At 50.7% G+C, this 23,060-nt stretch overlaps 1 protein-coding gene across 1 annotated transcript in view; it reads left to right on the top strand.

Annotated features, from left to right (window-relative positions):
* Positions 1-22,810, top strand: part of Qsox1 (quiescin sulfhydryl oxidase 1) — a 37,367-nt gene extending 14,557 nt beyond the window's left edge. Inside the window, exons 3-13 of the mRNA XM_052200519.1 lie at positions 2,286-2,331; positions 3,023-3,125; positions 5,424-5,514; positions 9,321-9,466; positions 10,991-11,125; positions 13,944-14,073; positions 17,328-17,450; positions 18,262-18,409; positions 19,388-19,567; positions 21,006-21,226; positions 22,100-22,810. Coding sequence (XP_052056479.1) covers positions 2,286-2,331; positions 3,023-3,125; positions 5,424-5,514; positions 9,321-9,466; positions 10,991-11,125; positions 13,944-14,073; positions 17,328-17,450; positions 18,262-18,409; positions 19,388-19,567; positions 21,006-21,226; positions 22,100-22,108 — 1,332 coding nt within the window. The 3' untranslated portion in view covers positions 22,109-22,810. The remainder of the gene's footprint in view (positions 1-2,285; positions 2,332-3,022; positions 3,126-5,423; positions 5,515-9,320; positions 9,467-10,990; positions 11,126-13,943; positions 14,074-17,327; positions 17,451-18,261; positions 18,410-19,387; positions 19,568-21,005; positions 21,227-22,099) is intronic.
* Positions 22,811-23,060: the final 250 nt, after the last annotated feature.

Genomic DNA, 23,060 nt, shown 5'->3' with positions numbered 1-23,060 from the left:
AGCCAAGAAGGGCTGGTCTGTCCAGCAAAGCAGGGAGGGTGGCTACATGGAAAAGAAAAGAAAGAGAGTTGCAAGAACATGTGTACAAAAACAAAATCAAAGCTAGGCAGGGAGGTGGGCAGCAGCTGGTAGCTTCTGCCCAGAGCACAAGAAGCACCTGAGAGGCAGCTTGGGACTGGCTGGAGAGAGTCACCACTCGGTTCTCCTGGATGATTTAGGAGAGCGGTGGGCTTAGAGACAGGGCAGAGATGTCTGGGGAGCAGAAGAGACGTTTGGCAGTGCAGGGAAACAGGAAATGCAGAGACTGAATAGCTGGAAGCTTCTAAATACCGAGAAGGCTGATGATGGCCCAGAACTCCTTTAGCCATGCAGTCTGTGGGCAGGGCTCCTGAGTGGCTCTTGAGTTTCTGTGATAGATTAGAGCTTTGAAATTTAGGGTCGAGGAGATGCCTTTGAGGGGCAGGGGGGATCCCAGCACCTTTTAAGACAAGGTCTTGGACAGCCTGATAGCTGATGAAGGAGAGGCACCATGTTGTTCTCTAGATCTGAACGTAACTTCCATAGCTATGAGAAGGGCACACTACTGAAGGCTAGTCCACAGTGTGAGAGCTGTAGCAGGAAGGCAAAGTCTGTCTTCCTTACACAGAGTGAGCACAGCAGCTGTAGCACACTGAGCAGACCACCCTACGGAGTCACATTTAGCCTCTGAGCAGCAGTGTGCCCATAGCGATTCTTAGAAACCCATGTCCTCATTTTACGTCACAATTCAGGGAATGTGTCATCATTTTACAAGTATTAGAATAATAATTTTACTAGGTCAAGATTTGTTCAGTAACTGTCAAGGACGTAAGTGCTTTGTGATATTTGTAAATGAGCTGCTTTTATTTATGAATTAAGTATTTCGTTCATATTTTGAAAAAAGAGTGGAGTAGAGAGCGAGGAAAGTCAGCGAGGCCATAGGGAGCAGCCAGTCACGGGCAGGGCTGGCTGGCTACTGCGCTGCTTCTCATGTGAATTTTCCCTTCCTGCCTGCACACGAATGGGACAGAGCAGTCCTAGCTGGTCAGTATTTCGTGGTGCTGAAGGGATGTATATTGGAAGGAGTGATGGTTATGGAGTTGATGTCTAATGAGTCAGTTTTGATATGTACTGGCTCCTGTGCCTTAATTACTCTTGGTTTTTGATTATTGAATCTTATAACAATTCTAGGCTGGTGGTATCACTTATATGTGATATCATTATATATATATACATATATATATATAATTTTATATCTCATTTAAAAGATCAGAATACTGAGGTTTAGAGAAGCAGAAAAGTTTTCCAAGGTCACAACAAAAACATATCAAATCCAGGTCTTGAACCCAGTTCTGCCAGACCCTATGGCTTTCACCTAATCAGCAACTTGGGATAGCGCCAAGGCCATGCTGTGGGAGATAAAGGACTAAACTAGCAGAAAGTGTTCCTGAGGTTTGAGACCTGTCGTGAAGAAGCCTTCAGGCTCTTCTGCAACAGCTTGTCTCCCAGGACAGGAGGACATAGACAGGAGCCCTTGGCCAGAAGCCCAGGTTGTAAGTTGTTACCCAGTGTTCTTTCTGACCTCTCACCCCAATAACACACTAGGCCTGAGGTGTCACACACTTGGGAAAGAGTACATCATGATGTTGAAAGAGGCTGGTGTGTGCTGCAGTCCTGTTTTTGTAGGCTCAGGTCTGCTGCTCAGTAGGACCTGTCCTAGATCCTTGACCCTTAGCCGAGTGCTGTGATGGGCTGGGAGTTCTCACTGAGAAGACACCAGTCTCAGAGCCCCTATCCAGGAAATAGAACAAGGGTAGATCACCACACGGGCAGCTAACACTGGCCAAGGAGTCTCTTTCTTCTTCAGATGGTCTGCACGAAGACCACCAGTGACTTCACTGTTTGCTTAACAGCTTCCAGGAACTATGTGCAGATGCCAGGTGTTGTGGAGTTGGTCCCTTGTTAAGTTTCTGAGCTGCTGCCTCTAGGTTCTAAGGGTGCATTAAGTGTTGGGGAAGAATTGAATGTCAGGACACTTAATTACTCTGTGAGCCAAGAGTAATTAAGGTTCACAGGAGCCAGTACATATCAAAACTGACTCACTGAATGTCTTCTTCTTGGGGAAGAATCGATGCAGTCCTAGAGAAGTATCACAGGACAAAGCCTCGCTGATGCCCATCACAGGAAGAAAGTGAGACTCAAAAGAGAGAAGTAGTCGCTAAGCAGCTTGCATGCCGCCACTGACCGCCACTCTTGTCTGTTCTCAGTTTTTTAAGGCCTTCTCCAAGAATGGTTCTGGAACAGCATTGCCAGGTGGGTGCTCTGACTGTTGTGTTGGTATTGCCAGCATCTCCTTCAGCTCTTCTGCCTTTCCTGGGTTCCTACGGGGTGAAGAGGGGTCTCCAAGTGGTCTGTTTGGGTTTCCCCATGTGTCTCCTCAGAGAGCCTGGCAGACGTCTCAGGAAAGCCCATTTGAGCAGCCCTTCAAATGCCCTATCCAAAGTCCTAGGTTTGAGAGTGGGGCACCACATCCCCAGAAAAGCTGTTATGTCAAAATGAGGTTGATTTCAAAGAACAAACCCACAGCCAGTTCTGAGGGATCTTTTCTGCCCTCAGGGTCCTTGACCCTTGGCTGAGTGCCATGATGGGCTGGGAGTTGTCCAGGAGGACACCAGCCTCAGAGCCCCTGTTCCAGGAAGAGGAGTGAGGGTGGATCGGCACACGGAAAGCTAACACAAGCCAGGGAGTCTCTTTCTTCTTCAGAGAATGAAAACCATGAGTGACTTCTCACTGACGTTCACTAAACAGCCTTCAGTAGCTGTGTGCAGGGATGGGTGTCCTCGCTAGTCCTCAGCCACAGGAGCCCTCACCCTACCCGCTTCTCAGGAAAGGGCTGGCATGTGCTTTTCCTTGGAATTAGTTTGGGGACCCTTGTTTGTGACTGGAACCGGCAAGGGTGCTGGGGTCTGTTCTGTTCTGATGCCCTCTCCGTCTCCGTTTATAGGTGCTGGCGCTAACGTGCAGACGCTGCGGATGAGGCTCATCGATGCCCTGGAGTCCCACCGAGACACGTGGCCCCCGGCCTGCCCACCGCTGCAGCCTGCCAAGTATTTTGGGTTGGGGCAGGCTTAGTGTTGGGGCAGCATGGGGCTCAAGCATGGAGAAGGTGTTGGGAATCACGGGGCAGAGGACCCACATTGATTCTTCCTGTGGGTCGGTGTGCCAGACATGCCTTAGAGTCACTGGAAGTAACCCCTTTCTGCTTCCGGTGTTAAGGAGCCCTGTCCCTTAGGAGCTGGCTAAGGGGTGAAGGGCCTGGCCTTCTGACTGGAAGGAATAGTGTGAGGGGTTCTCCAGATCAGACTCGCTCAGCTTCTGCTGGCTGCCCTCAGGAGTGTTTGAGGGTAGGAGGTTTTCTCTGGCCTAGTCCAGTGGAGGCCACTGACAAATGAGAGGGCAGAGGAGATCCTATACCAGCAGGAAGAAAAGGCTAGGCTGTTCAGAAGAGTAAAGCCCTGTTTGTAAGCTGATTATGGTCAATGGGTCAACTGGTATTAATCCAATTCACAGACTCCTTCATCATCTTTCCCAATTTCTCATCTTCCTCACGGAGACCCCAGGCCAAGCATGCACTCCTAATGTTCTACAACTGACTCTCTCTGTGGTGGTTGTTGGTTTCCTTTTCCCTGCCATAACAAATACCTGAGAAACAATTTAGATAAATAAAGGTTTGTTTTGTCCCATTATTTTAGAGATTTCAACCCAGATTTCGTAGGACCAATCAGTTGGCATCTGAGATTATACAAACTATCATGGCAGCCAGGGCAAATGTCAGAGACTGCTCACCTCACAGCAGCCAAAAAGTAGAAAGAGGGTGTTCAGGACAGTATAGCCCCAGGCCATGTGTCCAGGTGTATACTTACTCCAACTAGGGCCCCTAATTGGCCATTGGGAATCCATAAACTGGGTAATCACTGATTAAGTCAGACCCCTCATGGACAAGGCATATCTCAATGATTGGGTCCACCAGCAGGGACTAAAGCCTTCAGTGCATGAGCCGTTTGTGGGGACAGTTCCTATCTAAGCTATAATACCGTCTGAGGAGACGTCCTAGAAGCTAGGAAATGAGCTGCTTAGCGTGTGCGCTGGTGCTTTTCTCCTCCCATTTCCTCATGGTCATGTCTCTATCTCATGCTCGCTCGCTCTTGCTCTCTCTCTCTCTCTCTCTCTCTCTCTCTCTCACACACACACACACACACACACACACACACACACACACACACACGCACTTCCTTTATAGTGTGTTTTCAGGCCTGGGAACCTTAAAAGCAACAAAGTGGCCGAATCTGTCACCCTGTCTCTAAGTGATCCTTTTGATGCCCCTTAGGAAGAATATAGGCAGACACACGTGCTGAAACTTGAGCTGCCTCTTCCAGAAGGCTGAGGACTTGCTCCTCTGCCAGCCTAGGGTAGGTATGAGGATGTGGCCAGAGAGACTGGCCACCTAATGCCACCCAGAGGCTGATGTTAGGTAGCCACAGAACCTCTTTTATCCATCAAAGGTTCGCCGATTCCCCACTTGTCTATCATATCTGTCCGTACTGCCACCAGGAGGGGTTCTGGCATTGACCTGATGTCACCCTTTCTGTTTGGAGGTATTTGCTACATGTCTTGGGTTAAGTGTGGGGAAGTGAGTCACCAGGTTGAGGATAAGAGGAAGATGCAGTCTCCCCTGACCCGTGTGCCTTCTTAGTTGTCCTCCTAAACATGCTGGGAGAGACACAGTTTTCACTGAGTATTTAAAACAATCTATAGGTTAGTTCTCTGGTTGAGAGATAGAATTTGCCTTCTTAATGATCTCTACCCAAGAAAACTGGGCCTTGCTCTCTTCACCTTGAGCTAAAAGGTTGGATCCTCCTATACCCAGGACTCTAGTTTACTTCTTCCCTTCCTGTTCCCATTGGAGAGGGACATACAGCTCTCCCACTGGTCACCGCATGCTGCGGATCAGGGCTTGCACTAGATGGGTTCTGATCGCCAGTCTCTTAGGCAACCAGTAAAAGCATCTTCAGTAAGCCTGGGCCTTACCCAGAACATGGAGGAAGCTGGTCTGAAAGCATCCCCACCACTTCTCTTCCCCAGCCTGCCTCCTCTTTACTCCTGACTCCTAAAGGGGACAGAAAGGAGAATATAAATCAGTAAACCCCAGTGGAGTAAAGCAGAGTGAGGGAGTGTGAGTAGGATCCCCGGAGGCGTAAGGGTTTGCTTTCCCTCCGCTGGTGGACAGGCCGCGGGAGGCCACAGGGCTATGGGAGACATGCTACACTACAAGTGATGCATCACAGGCCGTCTCACCTCATTCCCACAGGCTATGGAGAGACAGTAACCCCATTTATCTCTTGCAGGCTGAAGGATATCAATGGATTCTTTACAAGAAGTAAAGCAGAGTACCTAGCCCTGATCTTTGAGAGGGAAGACTCCTACCTGGGAAGAGAGGTGAGCTGCCTCAGCCTGCCTGGCTCTCAGGAGAGGCCAGGGGAAGAGAGCCCTGTTCAGACCAAAGCCAGGCACTGCCTGACCCCTGGTGGGACACATGGGAAGTGTAGCGGTTCCTTTCCACTTTAAATGTCAGTATTTGTTCTTATCTCTTTCTCTGAAACTAAAAAGTACTACCTGCTATTTACTGAGTCTAGGACTAGATACCAACATATTGCTGCTAACCCCTAAACTTAAGAGAGTGGTGTAAAATGTCTAGGATCACACAGCTATAAATGTAGGACAATGCTGTCTGACTCAAAGCCTGTGTTGTTTCTTCACTGCCCTGATTGCGTAGAATTGGGGTTTTAAAAAAAATGAGGGAAGCAGACAGGTGAGAAATAGCCTGGTCGCTTGTGAGGCAGCTAGATCCCTGGGCAGCAGTGCAGGCTGCACCTCTCCATCAGTTTAAAGAATGCCTTTGGTCTGAGCCTTATTTCCTATTGAATAGTAGTTAGGCGATTTCATGTTAGAATGCTCACTAAGACAATTTATATAAAAAGCTAGATCAGTGGCCAGCGTGCAGTAGGTGCTTTATAAAGATTCACCTCTTTGCTTGCTGTAGAGAGCACCCACTATGCTGCTGCTCGTGGCCTTGCTACAGGTGACGTGGTGTGCCCAGGTTTGTCACATGTTCCAAGGTCAAACACAGATGTCGGACAGACGCTGATTGGAATCAGTTCTTCCCTCCCCTCACACAACACGTTCAGTCCTGTACCTCTTCCTCAGCTACACAGTAGGATTCTGTTTACCACCACTATCTGTTCTCTTTACAGATAAGATTTAGTTTGATTTGGTTTGGCTGAGATAAAAGTTCCACATAATTCAGGCAGGCCTCTCACTCATGAAGTAGCTGAAACTGGCTGCCTTAGTCACTGTTCTATTGCAATGAAGAGACACCAAGACCACAGCAACTCTTATATTTTTATTTTTAAAAAAAAAAAAGCATTTTATTAGATCTGGCTTACAGTCTCAGAAGTCCACTGTCATCATGGTAGAGAGCATGGCTGCAGTCATGGTGCTGGAGAATTAGCTAAGAATTCTAAATTGAGATCCACAGGCAGCAGGAAGAAAGAACCATCGGGCCTGGCTTGGACTTTTAAAACCTCAAGTCCCACCCCCAGTGACACACATCCTCCAACAAGGCTATACCTCCTAGTCCTTTCAAACAGAGCCACCCTGTAAGTATTTAAATATATGAACCTATGGAGGAAATTTTTATTCAAACCACCACATCTCACTCCACTCTCTACTCCCTGGCCTCTTAGGCTTGTAGCCATATCATAGGGCAAAATGCATTTAGTCCAACTTTTAAAGTCCCCACAGTCTTTCACAGTCTCAACACTGCTTAAAGTCCAAAGTTCAAAGTCTCTTCTGAGACTCCTGCAGTCTCTTAACTGTAACCCCCTGTAAACCAAAATCAAAAAGCAGACCATGTACTGCTAACATACAATGGCACAGGGTAGACCTTACTATCCCAAAACAGAGGAAAGGAAGCGTTGTGAAGAAATACTGGACCAAAGCAAGATACAAACCAGCTTGACAAACTCCAAACTCTGTCTCCATGTCTGATATCGAAGTGCTCTTCAACAGGAATCCCACAGCTCTGGCATCTCCAACATCTTGGGGTCTCCAATGGAATCCAGAGTTCACTTTCACGGATTTACACAGTGACCTTTCTGGGCCTCCGTACAGGACCGCTCCTGACACACACCTGGCCTCAGCTTCCCTTAGCTGTGGAGGGAGAGTCTGCAACCCATTTCCTGCATCCTTGACTCGAAAGCCAGAACCAGAAGCTGCAGTCCTGCTGCATGCTGGGGCTGGAACTTGGCCCCTTGTCCAGTCACACCTGCATCAGCTTTCTGTCTTCAGTGGTTTCCTCCACTGCTTGCCTTTCACAGTTGGAAGCTCAGCTGGGCGGGTCTTGCTCTGAAGTACCCACTCTCTTTATTCTGTTTTACGTTTCTTTAGACTCTTGTGTCATTGAGCACCAGACTGAGCTCTGATCTACACCCTGGTGCTTCTTTTCTCCTCAGAATGTACATTTTGTATTTTGTAAATTTTTTTGCTCAGCTTGCTCCTTTTTCATTATAGATCTGCATAAGAGTGACTGCTAATAACCTCACAACAGAATCAATATGAGGCTGTCTTGAAATCTCCTTTGCCAACGTCATTAATCCAAAACTAGGATCAAAACTCCTAGGCAGATTGGTTAAGGGCAGAACACAGCCATACTCTTCACCAAAATATCTCAAGAATGGTCTCTGGGACACTTCTTCTCTGAAAGCTCTTAGAGCTAGGCCAGCATTATCTACATTGGTCTCAGCACCACTGCCCTACGTGCTCCTACTGGGATCACGCACTAAGCCATTTAAAGTTCAACTGCTTTCCGAACTGAAAATCCAAAAGTCCACATGCATCCAACAAGGAGCATAGTTGGGTCTGCCACAGCAATCCCCTGCTCCCAAGTACCAACTGGTGACCACCACATGCCCTGAACTCATGACTCTTGCCCAAGTGCTATGATATCCAGTGTGTACCACCATACCCAAGCAACATTTTCCATGTAAATGTGTAGTGTGTAGTGTGTGTGTGTGTGTGTGTGTGTTCAGTCAGGCATCTGCATGCCACAGTGCACATGTGTAAGCCAGAAGACAATGTCAGATGCCAGCCTTACCTTCTGTTTTATTTGAGACAGTATCTCTTGCTCGCTACTGTGTGCCAGGCTAGCTGGCCTGTGTGCTGCTAGAGATTCTCCTGTCATCACCTCCCAATTCACAGTAGGCACACTGGGATTACAGATGGCTGCTTTTACCTCCAGCTTTTACATGAGTTCTGGGCATCTGAAACAGTCCTCACATTTGTGGGAAAATGCTTGATCTATGGCTCCATCTCCTCAGCCCAAGTTATATATTTTTAATGAATAACATAGATGTCTTCCATGTTCTGGCCACTATTACAAGCATTTTAATGAATGTTATCAGTGAGTCCCCGTAACGGCCTCGAAGACTTGTGTTTGTTACTGTCACTATCATTCTGTAGCTAAGGCAGTTGAGTCCAGGAAAGAGGGGGCCTGGAGAGGCAGGAGTCACCTGCTGCAGCAGTGGTATAAAGGCCCTGACAAGGGTTGCTGTCTCAGTGTTATTCTGGAGATTAAATGTGCCCGTCTAATATACAATAGAACACATAAAAGTGATTGTGTATGTCTGACCAATATAGTTTTTTCTGACCTAGGAAAGGTGTGTGTGTGTGTGTGTGTGTGTGTACATACATATAAGAATAAAAGGACTGGAGAGGTGGATCAGAAGTTAAGAGCACTGACTGCTCTTCCAGAGGTCCTGAGTTCAATTCCCAGCAACCACATGGCAGCTCACAACCATCTGTAATGTATCTGATGCCCTTTCTGGCATGCAGGCATACGTATAGAAGGAGCACTCATACTTACAAAATATTCATAAATACATACATAACAAAAAGAATAAAAATAAAACCACATTTTACCATGCTTTACCATATTCATTTGGCACTGAATATGTGTCCTATAGGACACACAAAGTGTGTGATCTGAGCAGTTCCAAGGCCCCTTGTCTCGGTATTTGGTAGTTGTAACCTGAGGGTTGTGTGAATTTTATCACAGTGGTCTGCTCCACAAGGTTTCAAGTCTAGATAGAACACAGCTGCTACCTGGTGCCTGCCCACCACCAGTCCAGAACTGAGGCTGCCCCTGCCCACTGGGTAAGCCCCTTCACACCCTACTTTCTCTACAGGTAACTCTGGACATGTCCCAGTACCATGCTGTGGCAGTACGCAGAGTCTTGAATACAGAGAGTGATGTGGTGAACAAGTTTGGCGTCGCTGACTTTCCGTCTTGTTACCTGCTGCTTCGGAATGGCTCTGTCTCCCGAGTGCCTGTGTGAGTGTGACGTCCCCATCTCCTCCCTGCCCAGTCTCTCTTCCCGCCAGAGAGGTCACTAGAAAGAGCAGCCAAGAAGGAGAAGCAGATGTGTGATCCTCTGTGTGAGTCGAGACCTCCAACCTTGCAGCTCAGGATTCCTGCCTCGGCCCTGAGCCTCTAACCCACCCACACCATGCCCTGGCTGTGTTATCCCACGCCTCTGTGCACAGAGGAGTGCGTTGACGGGCGCCGGCCTGGCGAGGACTCAGATGTGTTGGACCTTCCCTCCCTTCTCTTTTCTAATTGCAGAAAAGTTCATTAGGAGCCAGACAATAGTCTGTTCCAAAATGTCAGGAGAAAACAATCAAGCAACCTCAGCTGCTGTCAGCCTCAGCCGCTGAATGGCGGTAAATGGCACCAGATGGTGCCTCGGTCCCTCCTCAGGCAGGTGATTGATGTCAGTCTGGCCCTGCAGGCAGAAATCTGGGGGCCAAGGAAATCAAGGCTACCCCAGGTACCCAGCAATCTACTTCTTGGGGCCTTTAGTACCACCCTACACTGAGGCTGGGCTAGGCATCTCCTTGCCCTTTCCCCGTCCTAGACCACCGGGGCCCCTGAGGCAGGCCTGCCAGAGCCAAGAAGCATGATCCCGGGCAAGCCCAGAAAGTGCCAGTCCTAGAGGCAAGAGGAGGCATTGTGTCCTGGCTTGGAGCTGGTGGAGGGGAAAATTGTTTGTGACGATGCTCCTCCCAAGCCATCTGCTCAGTGGTAGACATTGAGCCCGGGTGGCAGAGCAGGAAAACCATGCTTCCTGATGCTGGCTCCCACGGGACATCCTGTCACTGATGCTTGTCTCAACCAGACCTCTTGGAGGAGATATCTCCTGTCTCTAAGACTCCTGTATTAGAAAAGAGAAAGCAGGAGTGTTTGGGCAAACCCGGATCTTGTTGTTATTATGTCTGAAATCATACATAAGCTCTTTGACTTCCATGGGAAGCAGTGTCAACTTGTGATGTCACCTCTTGATGTCTTGGAACAAGCTTGTGGGGGGTGGGGGGTGGCTGCCTTGAGACCAGTCACACCCAGCCATTCCTGTCATGGACAGAAGCTAGTGTTTTTGTTTTTTTCTGTGGTGCTGGGGACCAAACCAAGAGCTTGCACAGCTAGGTAGGAGGTCTCCTGGTGAATGCAGCCCCGTTCTCTGCAGCAAAACGGATGGTGTTCCCAGTGGGGCTACCTGCCTCAGGTTCTAAAGCCCATGGCCTTGCCTGGAGTCAGAGGCACACTGAGTAATTCTCAGGCCCAGGTGTTTGTCCCCATAGGGGTTCCGTATCTGTCTCGTGGAAAGAGGGTTTCTATATCATGGACAGTGAATGGACAAGTCAACATGAGGCCCAGGGAGACAAAGGCAAGATGGGACCAAGTTGAAATGTTTCTTACCAGGCCTTCCTGTGGGAGGAGCCACCTGTGTCCTCTCCTCACATTGGTCAGCTCTGTGTTTTTTCTCTTTGTCCTTAGCGCTTCCATTTGCTCTCTTTCCAGGCTGGTGGAGTCCAGGCCTTTCTATACATCCTACCTGCGGGCGCTGCCTGGACTGACCAGGGACGCTCCCCCAACCACAGCTACACCAGTCACTGCTGATCAGATAGCACCCACAGTGTGGAAGTTTGCAGACCGGTAAGACCACCCGGTTCTCCTCATACATCCCCTGCATGAGTACTGCCTTACTCATTCCTGTCCCTGTCACGGGATAGCCTACCTATGTCCCTTCAAGGCTGGCTTTGGGGTTTGTTTGTTTGTTTGTTTGTTTTGTTGTCTTTGTGCTGCTGGGAACCCAACCCAGGACTTGAACATACTAGGCGGAAGCTCTTTACCTAGTTTATCTCAATGAGTAGGGCACAGGTACACACTAGTCCTTTGGGGGACCCCTAACTGCTGACCAGGCTCAAAAAATCTTGATGTGGGCTCTCCTGTCTTTGTGCCAGGACTGCAGTGCCAAATGTGTGTTTACCAAACAGCATTCCACGTTATCCTTTATAATAGAAGGAATGCTGGCTAGTGTCCAAGCTACATGAGCCTAACTCTACTCAAAAAGCAAGTAGAAGCTAGGCATGGGACTGCACGTTCGTATGCCAGTGCTTGGGAGGCCACAGCACCAAGATTGTGAATTCCAGGTGAGCCTCAGCCTCATAGTGAGAGAGCAAGAGAAAATGAGAGAAAGGGAAAGTGGGGGGGGGGGGGATGACAAGTAGAGGAACGCTGGGGATGAATCCTCACTGGGGAGGTCCTACACTAACTTCTGCCCTAAGCATTGTTTCTTTGTGTCAGGCCTGTGTTAGGCACCATGGGTTCAGATCTGTCAAGTGGGGTATGAAAACTGAGGTCTGGCAACCGTGCACATTAGCTCTGAAAGAAAGACAGGCTGCTACCCATGATGCCCCCATTCCCTCTGCTGTCCCAGTTCCCAGCCTTAGAGTCTTTCACTCCCACAGAGGGCCAGCTTCTCTAGAACTGTGTGTGTGTGTGTGTGTGTGTGTACATGCGTGTGTGCAGTTTTCCTAGGGATTTTTGCTTAGAACAGAAAGCAGCTCAACACCTTTGCATAAGGGTAATGTAGGCAGTTGCTGAGCTAACCTTGATGGTTGCCTTTGCTGACCCTACAGAACTGATAACGGCCTCTGCTTATACACTTTATGGTCCCTTGAAGCACCCCGTCTAGGAAGCCACACAATTTCATCTGAACGCCGTGGCCAGGGAGCTCACTACGTTTTTGGGTGCTCCTTGTCATTGTGCACAGTGACAGGTGTGAGAACTGCTTGTTAGGAGGCTGCTGGCTTTGCTTTCATAGTAAACACCCTGATGCTGTGCATGCAAATGGAGCTGTCGACCTCTTGCTCCAATCCCCAGCTACACACTAAGCAAAGATGTCTGACCAGGCAGCTCAGTACTGACTGTAAGTGGGAGGATGTGTAGACAGCTGGGAGAAAGGTCCAGAAAGGATCTCGTATCCTCACTCAGGGGCTTTGTGTGTAGAAGTACAGTGGAAAGAGTTGTAATCAAGTGAAAAGGAAAGAAACTTACGAGGGGACACTGGCTGCCTGGGAGGCGGCTCAGTGGGCAGAGTGCCTGTGCAAGCATGAGCCTTGAGTGAAGTCACTAGCACCGTGTAAAAGCTGGACCGTGCCTGCAGCCCCAGGGTAGCCGCAGATAGGCGGGTCTCCGGGCCTCCATGGCTAGCCAGCCAGCTGCAGTGGGGAGCTCCAAGATGAGTGAAGAGACCCCGTCCCAAAAAATAAAGTGTAGAAGCAATTGAGGAAGACATGCCATGCCAGCCTCTGGTCACCACGTGCAGCCACACAGGTGAGCACACATGCACACACCACACAAACAGGCGTGCACACGAAGGTCTCATTGGTCATTTTATCATTCAGATGATTCAAATCACTGTAACAGTGTGCTGCCGCTGCCTTGTCTCATCTTATTCAATTGCAAAACCACTTTGTCAAAATGTACATTTTCATTATTTACACATGCATATGTGTTATGGCCACAGGAGGTCATCAGATCCCTTGGGGCTGGAGTGACAGGTTGTGAACCACCCGTGTGGGTGCTGGGAACTGAACCCAGGTCCTCTGGAAGAACAGCAAGTGCTCTTAATTGCTCAGCTATCTCTCTAGCCCAACGAGGCCACTTCTCGAGGCAGAGCATCAGGCAGTGAGGTAAACTGAGGCTCAGGGACACCACAGTGGAGACCTTGCTGAGAATGAACAAGTGTGAGTGCTCACTGGCCGTTGGCCCTGTTGGCTCTGTCCCGAGGCCTAAGCTCAAATACCTAGCTTGCTCACACCGAGGCCAGGAGCCAGGGGGCAGTAAGTAGCTGGCATTCAGTCATGTTCCCAGCAGTACCTGAACCGCCCCCATAGAAGCATTGGGGCAAGGGATGGTACACCTGGCTGGAGAGGTAGAAGATTTGACAGGGTCCAGAAGCAGTGTGCATGTGAGCCCTGAAAGAAATAGGAAGTGTGTTTCCTCGCCTGTCTCTCCACCATCCCAGTGCCTAGCCTCCATGGGTAACTAACCTCTTGGCCTTCTACTTTCACAGAGAGCCTAGCTTTTCCAGAGCCTTGTGTGTGTGCACTGATGTTCTGTGTGTCAGCCCCAAGGGCCTTCGCTCAAAACAGACTGAGCCTGATTAGTGAGTTATAGACGGAGCTGACCCTGGACTTGCAGAGAAGGCCCCACCCATCTCCAGCAAGCTGGGTTCTATGTTTTCAGTCAGTCCTCTTAGCAACCTACCTATAAGCAGTATGTTCTGCCTGTTATGCAGATGGAGGGTTGAGGCCTAGAGAACCTACTCACCCAAGGCACTCAGCAAACCTCCGCCAGAGCACATGCTGCGCATTCCCGTGACCTCAGCAGTGCTCCCTCGCTCGTTCCTTTAGTGCTTGCTCTGAGACTAATGCTTCTTTTCTTTCCACTTCCTCTTGAACCTCAGCTCCAAGATCTACATGGCCGACCTGGAGTCTGCACTACACTACATCTTGCGTGTAGAAGTGGGGAAGTTCTCAGTTCTGGAAGGACAGCGCCTGGTGGCCCTGAAAAAGTTTGTAGCAGTGTTGGCCAAGGTGAACAGGCCCTGGGTCCTTTGTCTCTGTAGTTCCTCTGTAGGTCTTACTCTGTAAGTAGTGTGTGAGAGAGCAGACACCGCATCAGTCCCTTCCTTGAGGATTCAGGTCTGACTGGACGCCTGGGCCCACAGCTGTCCAGGGCCCCATAGCTTCCACTCTCCGCTTGCAGCCTCATCCCATACCAGCCTCATGTGACTAGAGACACCCGTCCTATAGAGTAGAGGGGAGAGACACTGGTCCAGATATCCCAATACCTGGGGATGTCCTCAGTCATTTGGTGACTTACTCTGCCTCCACCTCACTTAGGCCCCAGACTGTGTCATCTTACTCCCTGCCGTGCTGACTGGGAACTAGGACTGTGGAGCGCAGAGTGAAGGGAGCACCTTCTGCTCTGCTGTCTCTTCTCGGGCTAACCCAGATCCCTAGCATTAGCCCTGCACTGACTCCCTGGTAACATCTCAGAAAGGTGGCTGCTTCTCAGAGTGAAGCTTTGTGGTTGAGGACCTGATGTCTGACACAAATGTAGTCTTTTTGCCTGCTTCGCAGAGCTCTATCACTACCATTTAAGGCCCAGGGGCTCAAGCAGCTTGCCAAGGATAGCCAGCAGGATGAGACTTGAGGCACTGTCACATTTGGGCTGGCCCTGCCCTCCCCACTCTGGCTTCCCATCCAGGGCCAGCCCTGCCCTGCTTTCCTGCTGAGTCAGGGCTGCCTGTCCCCTGGCCTGCCTGCTGACTCAGCCTCCCTTAATCCCAGCTGATCGGAGCCGCTCTTCCCAGCGGGTCTGGGGGACCTCCAGATCTCTCCCTATCTCCCATTGTGCCACCATTCTGACCCTCTTGGCTTGGTGGCCTGTGAGTCAGTCTACAAAGAAGACCCTGTGAGGAATGTGTAGGTAAGGCAGAGCTATTTCCTTGCTTCAGCGACCTGCAATCTGCACTCCATAATACTGAGGAGGCCTAGCGCAGATGCCTTGTTGACCATTCAGGAGCCAATCCAGAGTAGTCCTGTGTACTGTTTTTTACCACCTCAGTGAGGGACAGCTCCCATGTGGGCCCCAACTCTGCAGATCTCAATGAGGAGACCCCAAGGCCAGGTCAGTCTTTCAGAGGAGTCCGGGAAGCAGTAGTTTCTCCGTGCTGCTTGGATCTGTTTTCAGCTATAAGCAAGCTGGTGTTTAGTTCGCTCCCCAGCAGGGCTGTGAAGCTGATAGGAGAGGAGACATAAAGTATCCAGGTTGGATAGAGACCTGGACAGCGCACTCTCAGGGATACCCTCAGCTAGACCCTGCAAGAACAGGACATGCGGATGGTACCAAGGGACTCTTTAGCCAGAAGCCAGGGCTCTCCGAGAAGAGTGTGGGACTGAGGCAAAGGACTGAGGGAGGCCAGCTAGGATGCCCCACAGTGAGGCATAGTGACCTGGGACACGGGTGCAGAGGCCCTGGCTGACCTTTGTCTGCATGACTGATATGCTCTATCTGTCTGCTTTGCTGGGGTGCTTCTTTCTTTCCTGGAGAATAATAATCAAAGCTGCTTCCTTAAGCTCTGGCGGGCTGGCAGGCTGTACGGTACACTGTGTATTTGCTTGGTTTCCGTCCTTAAACTCCGAGAGTGGTGCTCATCATTTTAGAGATGAGGAAATGACAGCCCAGGGGGGTGAATCACCTTGTTGAAGGTGAACCTCACATCCCCGTCTCATTTAACATCCTCTCTCTCCTCCAACAAGAGAGCCTGGAGTGGAGAGGCCCCTCTCTCAGCCTGCCTTGTCACAGGCGAGCAGCTGTCAGGGCTGGCCACTGGGTGGCGTTTGGTCACCAAGGTTTCCCAGCTCTTCGCTGCCCAGAGCCCTTTAATTCATCCCTGCTTCTGATACATGGCCTTAGAAGGCAGAAAGAAGGTGCCAAGTCAGGGTGGCAGGCGGAGGTCAGGGAGAAATGCTGACTTTCAGCTGTAAATCTGTGCGTGGGCCCAGAGCTCCCAGGAGCTGACCAGGAGGAAGCACAAGTCTTTCCGGCCATTTTTCACTCTGGCGGATGGCTAGCTCCTGCCGTTTGATAAGGAGAGTTAATGCCTTCTCGGAGGGCTGGCTCAGGTACCACTCTCATTTTGGGATTCTTCTCCCAGTGACTTTCTTTCCCTCCTCTCTCACATCTCTTAGCTCATGGTCTTCCTCACCTCAGTCTTCCTCCCATGGTTTTATCTGCTCTGTTTCACTGCCGTCCCCTTCACCCGGCCCCACCCCCACCCCCACAAGCATTTGTACATGCACACATATGCACACATGCACACATCCCCGCCTCCCTTGAGTCCTTGTGGTTTTAAAGTGCTGATACTAATCAGATTTGAGTTGACTTATTGTCAAAGTAGCTTTTCATGTTCCTCTGAGGCTCTTGGGAGTTACCATCAAGATTTGGATCTTGGCCCTAAGCCCTTGGCTAGCCTGTCCATACTGGCGGCCTATGAGCTAAAAAATGAAAGCCTAGCCTATTACCAATGAAGGTTTCTCCTCACTTTGGTTCTTGTCTTTTCAAAAGAAAGAATTGAGCCAAGAAACACAGCTAAAAACAATTTACTTAGCAAAAGCAAAAGAGAAAGAGTGCTCTCCGAGCTGGAGTGAGCGGTCCAAAGGGAGGGGGTAGGGGCCCACTGGGCCCTGCATTAGGGATTTAAAGACTTTTTATGGTCCCTCCCTCTGGCGATGCCACTGTACTGCCCCTTCCCTAGAGCACGATCTTTCTTCCATCTCATCACTGAGAAGGGCTCAAGGTGTCCCTGCAGTTTTTCCTTCCTGGCTCAGGATATTTGTCATGGGGAGGGGGCCTTGGTGTCTCAGTTTCTGAAAAGCCCAACTGTTGGTCCAAGTAGGGTGGGTGATGAAGGGGATTCTGGGTATCGGGAAACAGCTGCAGGTACAGCTGCAGCTTTCTTCAGTTACCCGGTGTTTAACCCTTTGCCCACCCCATGTAAGGCCTGCTGGGAAGTCAGTTGCTGCATCAGAAGTCTACCTGAAGACTGCCTTGTGCCCAGTGTTCGCTGCAGTCCTACGGAGTGGCCGTATGTGGTTAGGTCAGCGCTGTAGCCCGAGCCTTGATAGGAGAGACTCACAGGGCCTAGGCTGCATAGAGTTTCTTCTCCTCTGTCCAGAATAGAGTATCTGAGTTCACATTTGTGCCTGTCTGGTTTTATTACACTGTAAAACTCTGTAGAATTGTTTCTTACTCTCCAATCGCCACTTGCTCCTGCCTGCAGTACTTCCCTGGCCAGCCTTTGGTCCAGAACTTCTTGCACTCCATAAACGACTGGCTTCAGAAGCAACAGAAGAAGAAGATCCCCTATAGTTTTTTCAAGGCTGCTCTGGACAGCAGGAGGGAGGTGAGTCCAGCAGGCAAGTAAAGGCCTTGTCAGTGTTCCTGACGTTTCTGGGACTGGAAGGACTTAATGCCTCAATCTCTGGTGACATTATTCGGAGGTTTGCATTAAGTGACTCCATTTATCACTAATAAGCTGCTTCATTGGGTCCTATGGAATATCTCATTGAATCTTCATACATCACAATTTTCACTTAGCAGATGAAGAAACCAAGTTTAGGAGCTTAGTCTAAGACCCTGTAAGTACCTATAAGTGCATGGAGCTAAGACCTCTGAGGTATGAGGCAGTGGAGACTTATTTTTGAGATAGGGCCTTGCTCTGTATGTAAAGCTACTGACCTTGAAACTCAACAATCCTCCTGCCTCAGCTTCTGAAATGTGAAGATTATAGGCATGAGCCAGCACATTTATCTAAGACACCAGAGTTCTCATCTCTTGCCTGCTTCCAAGCACCTCCCAGCTTGGAAGGAGGAAGGAGGCCCAGCTTCCTCCACCTGGCCCACAGCAGGGCACCTATTCTTTCTGCTGTCTGCAAAACAAGCCACACCCAGTAGACACACACACCCAGTAGACACACCCCCCCCATGGGGGTTATAAAGTATCAAGGCTTCTAGAGACCTTGGTCTATGCCGTGGGTTCTCAGATCTGATCTTCTGGAGGGTGGGTGTGGCAGAGGTACCCATTTGAGGTGGCAGGCTAAGAAAAGGACCTCCTTTGCCATGGTGCATGTGCTCCTGGAAGCATCTCTTGTCGACCCCCTCTCTGCCCCTTCTCTTGTCTGCTTGTGCACTCATGCTCACGTGTGTCCCTTTTAGGACTCTGTCGTTGCAGAGAAGGTGAACTGGGTTGGCTGTCAGGGCAGCCAGCCACATTTCCGGGGATTTCCCTGCTCCCTGTGGGTGCTCTTCCACTTCCTGACTGTGCAGGCAAACCGCTACAGTGAGGCCCACCCGCAGGAACCAGGTGAGTCCAGGCCTGCTTACCACACTCCGCCTCTGTCTGTCCGTCCATCACTTCTGTTCTGTCCTCCACGGGAGCCAGCTGGTGAGCCTGTATCAGTGGGAAACTAAGGAGGCAGAAGGAAAAGGAAGTGTTCGCAGGAATACAGTTCTGGAGCTGTGGGGACAAGGGGCGCAGAGCTGACAGAGTCATAATGTGGAGGGCAGGGGAAGAAGAAATGGAGCTTAGGAGGTAAGGGGCACAGTGATACGGACACTTACGTTGCAAAGCAGAGACAGACAGAGACACACATGTAAGAGAGAGCTCTCTGCGAGGTACTGAGGGAGGTAGGTTACTTTCTAAAGGGTTGGAAGTGTGCAGAGGAGGAACCGTTTAGAAGCAACAGGAAGCAAGTCCCAAGGTATCTGAGGTATGGGAAGAGAAAAAGGCATAGAAAGTGTGGGCGGGGGCTGGGGAGGTGGAGGGGCCTTCAGGAGAGTCTGGTTTTAGTTCAAGAAAAATGAGGGAGTCAACAGAGACCCTTGCTGATCCTAGCCTATATGGGGAAGTCAGAGTGAGAAAAAGGGGGGACAGAGAGACAAAGTAGAAGATAATCAGACCAGAGGAAGATGGACTTCTAAGAGTGTCCCAGAGAGGCGAGGCCCGCCAGAGAGCAAGTTGAATGGGAAGCCTAAAGCAGGAGGAGGAGGATGATCATGGGAGTCGGAGTGAGTGTTCTGCCTGTCAACTGTCTAGTCATGCCACATAGAGTCCAAATGTCCTAAACTGAGTTTTGGAGGAAGTGGGACCGTCTCTGTGGCGACCCCCACAGGGCAGAAGTAGCAAGGAGCCTTAAGCCAGTGTCCTAGGCTGAAATGGGAGACACTGCAGGGGACCACAGCAGAGTGGAGGAAGGGAGGGCAGCCTGTGGGGAACCTTGATGGACACTGCAGGGGCTGGCGATGTGAAGAGCCTTTCTGTGGTGTCTCCTCTTCCCTGCAGCTGACGGCCAGGAGGTCCTCCAAGCCATGAGGAGCTATGTTCAGTTCTTCTTTGGCTGTCGTGACTGTGCTAACCATTTTGAGCAGATGGCTGCTGCGTCCATGCACCAAGTGAGGAGTCCCAGCAATGCAGTTCTTTGGCTCTGGACTAGCCACAACAGGGTCAATGCCCGCCTCTCGGGTAAGGAGGGCTTACTTCCAAGGCTGGAGGTGACATTTGGGGGACATACTAACTGGCCTTTTCAGTGGTACTTATGCTTCTTACACATTCTGCCAGTCCAGGATCCTTAGCCTGGTGTGCAGAGGAAACAGATGGGGACACTGACCGACCCTGGTGTTCAGTGCTAGTGCTCCTTCCTTCCCCTGCTGGTCCCGGGACACTCTCTCCTGCTCCTCTGCTTTACGGCCCCTCTATAAACCTACAGGGAAGAGAAAGCATGGGTTTTCCACACTCAGAGAAAGTTGTTATCAGAGTGGGCTGGGGAATGGGGCGCGTCCCCCATGTAAGCAGTCACCCTTATTAACCCTGTTCATGTTTCCTTGCAAACGGGAACGTGGTGGGTCCTACACACAGAGCCTGGGAGGGGAGCCCTCTCTAGTCTGGTCACTATATACCTGGGTAGAAGCGTGTACCTAGGGCAGAAGCTGGATGGAGCGGGTCGTACTGCAAGCCAGCATTTGGTTCCCTGTCCCGAAGCCTCCTGATGGCTTTTAAAAAAGAAGACATATGCCGGGCGGTGGTAGCGCATGCCTGTAATCCCAGTACTCTGGGAGGCAGAGGCAAGTGGATTTCTGAGTTCGAGGCCAGCCTGGTCTACAGAGTGAGTTCCAGGACAGTCAGGGCTATACAGAGAAACCCTGTCTTGAAAACACCAAATCCAAAAATCAAAAATAAAAAAAAAAAAATAAAAAAAAATAAAAGACATATAGGCTGGAGAGATGGCTCAGCTGTTAAGAGCACTGGCTGCTTGCTCTTCCAGAGTTCAAATCCCAGCAACCACATGGTAGCTCACAACCATCTGTAAAGGGATCCAGTGCCCTCTTCTGGTATGTCTGAAGTGTAACCATATAAATGAAATAAATAAATATTTAAAAGAAGAAGAAAGCATATACCTACCTTCCCTGGCAGCCTCTTCCCCTACATGTACCTTACCTCTGCCATCAAATGTTGGCACACTGTGGCTGGGTCACACTGTAGGCCAGAACTGGGCCAGTTTGTCCAGGGGTTGTTTGGGTTTGTGGTGGTGCTTGAAATTGAACCTTGGGCCTAGCTCAAGCTAGACAGACTACTGAGCTATCTCCCTGCTTAGATTTTCCTCTGCTTTCATTTTTTGAGACAGAGGCACCCAGACTGGCCCTAAAAATGCAATCCTTCTACCGCATCCTCCTGAGTAGCAGGGATCACAGAACTGTACCACTGACCATGGCTACATGTGGCTTTTGTTTTGTTTTGTTTTGTTTTTGTTTTTGCTTTCTTTCTCTGTATCTCTCATCTCCCATCCTTTCAAAGGCTTGGTGAGCCATTTTGCAGATGAAAAAGCTGGTATTGTGAACAAAAGAAACCCCAGCTCCAGGCTAGGCTGACTGGACTCCACAGCTAACTGCACTTCCCTCCCCAGGTGCTCTGAGTGAGGACCCCCACTTCCGCAAGGTGCAGTGGCCGCCCCGTGAGCTGTGCTCCGCCTGTCATAATGAGCTCAACGGGCAGGTGCCTTTGTGGGACCTCGGTGCCACCCTCAACTTTCTCAAGGCACACTTCTCCCCAGCAAACATCGTCTTAGACTCTCCTGCACCTGGACCAGCAGCCCGGAGTGGGAGCCCAGAAGCTACCCCCAACCTGGTAATGGGTCCATTCAAACTGGAGATGAGAAATTCAGTGCTGGGCCATGAGCAGGCTGCTTCTGCAGACCCCCTCCCCCCCACCCCCACCCCACCCCCACCCCCACCCCTGAGCCAGCTGAGAAGCCGGAAGCAAGTGGTCCCCAGGAATTAGACACAGGCCTCAGAGTGGGTGGAAGCTCACCAGGGCAGGACCCTGTCGGGCATGGAGAAGAGCTTCAGAGGGACAGGCAGGAGAATGCCCAGGGGCAGCGACACTTGAGAGACAGAGACAGGAAGCCTTCTTGCTGCCTGAGGTGAACCACCTCCAAGGCCCTTTAGAGCTCAGGCGAGGGGGCCGCAGCCCCAAGCAGCTAGCCAGCATGCTTGAAGGGGAGCCAGAGGCCCTAGCAATGCAGGGCCAAGGCCCTTGGCTGCAGGTTCTGGGAGGGGGCGTTTCCCGCCTGGACGTTAGCCTGTGTGGGGCTGTATTCTGTGTCCTTCATTGGGCTTACTGGCCATGTGTGCCTACTTCCGGGCCAGGACGGGGACACAGGTGCCATGCTTGGTACCCCACAGCATGAACTGCCCCGGCAGAGGACAGACAGGGAGCCGCTGTTTATGGGCTTTTGGGGGGAGGTGGCACCCTTGCTTCCGTTCTACCCCAGGTTCCATTGTCTAGATTAGGAGAGTTCCAAGTTCAAGAAAGTGATTTGTTGCAGTGAACCCTGAAGTCTCCTGTGAGAGGATTCCATAGACAACAGAAACAGGGCGCCAGGCTCGCCTGATGAGCATGGGGTAGGGGCAGCCTGAGCCAGGGGCTCGGGGCTTCTGGGAGGCTCGGGGCTTCTGGGAGGCTCGGGCCCTTGCTTCAGCACTGAATTCTGTTTTTCAGCTCTTGTGAAGTCCTGCCTCATTCCTGCTGAAGTCTCAATGTTTCCTGCTTGGTCTTGGCCTTAAATTGAGGCAAACAAGTCCAGAGTTTCCAAGGTTTCTCATCCAGAGGAGAGTATCCTGGGCAGGGTGGGCTGGAGTGGACCTCACTGCATTCTGAGGTGGTCCACTTCCCTCCCTCTCCACATGAAGAAAAGCATCCCTTTTGGCCTTCTCTGACCAACCCAGCCTCAGCACCTCAGGTGTAGGTGGGGTTTAGCTTCAAGAATGGATCTGGAGGCCTCAGGAAATGATTCTGGTCACCCAGGTTCAGACCGGGGGTTTCTGCTGCAAGAGTGTAGTTTGAGGTTGGTGTGGTTTGGCAGGCTGGGAGGGTGACAGTTGCTGGACTGTTGGATGTAGTGCTTGCTTGGTGGTAGGGGCAAAGGGGTGGGTGATGCTGAGGCCTGTGGTGCCTTAGTGCTGGGCTAGCTGTGACAGGCAGACTCCTCTGAGCTGGGGCACCTGTCTCTCACTTTGGTCTCTAAAATCAATGCTAACTATGGGGCATGGAAGGTGCTGGGTTGGGAGCAGTGCGTCCGTCCTCTCTCTCCCTATTGGTTCCACTGTGGGCAGGAGGGGGTGGGGAGACCCGGCTCACTTGCTCCATTCCCCTGCTCCTACTGCTTGGGAGGGAGGTGGAATAAAATTATTTTTGTTAAGTCACGCAGAATGGTCTGACTTGATCCTTGGAGGTGCTGTCTGTGTCTACACCAAGTGTGCAGCATCCAGCCTCTCCTGAGGTCCAGCAGCTAGAGCACTCCTGGGTCCAGGAGCAGGCCCTCACCCAACTCTGCACAGAGCCCTCTGTGCCCCAGCCCGTGAGTCTCCACACACCCTGGGGACAAGCCTTAATGATGGCCCTGCCACCTCCTGCTCTCTACCCTCCCTGAGACCCGCCCGGGTGTCAGAGGGACCTGTCT

The sequence above is a fragment of the Apodemus sylvaticus genome, chromosome 12 (assembly GCF_947179515.1).
Source record: "Apodemus sylvaticus chromosome 12, mApoSyl1.1, whole genome shotgun sequence".
Classification (NCBI taxonomy): domain Eukaryota; kingdom Metazoa; phylum Chordata; class Mammalia; order Rodentia; family Muridae; genus Apodemus; species Apodemus sylvaticus.
Note: the sequence above shows the minus strand (reverse complement) of the source record. Positions and strands in the feature narration are given on the sequence as shown.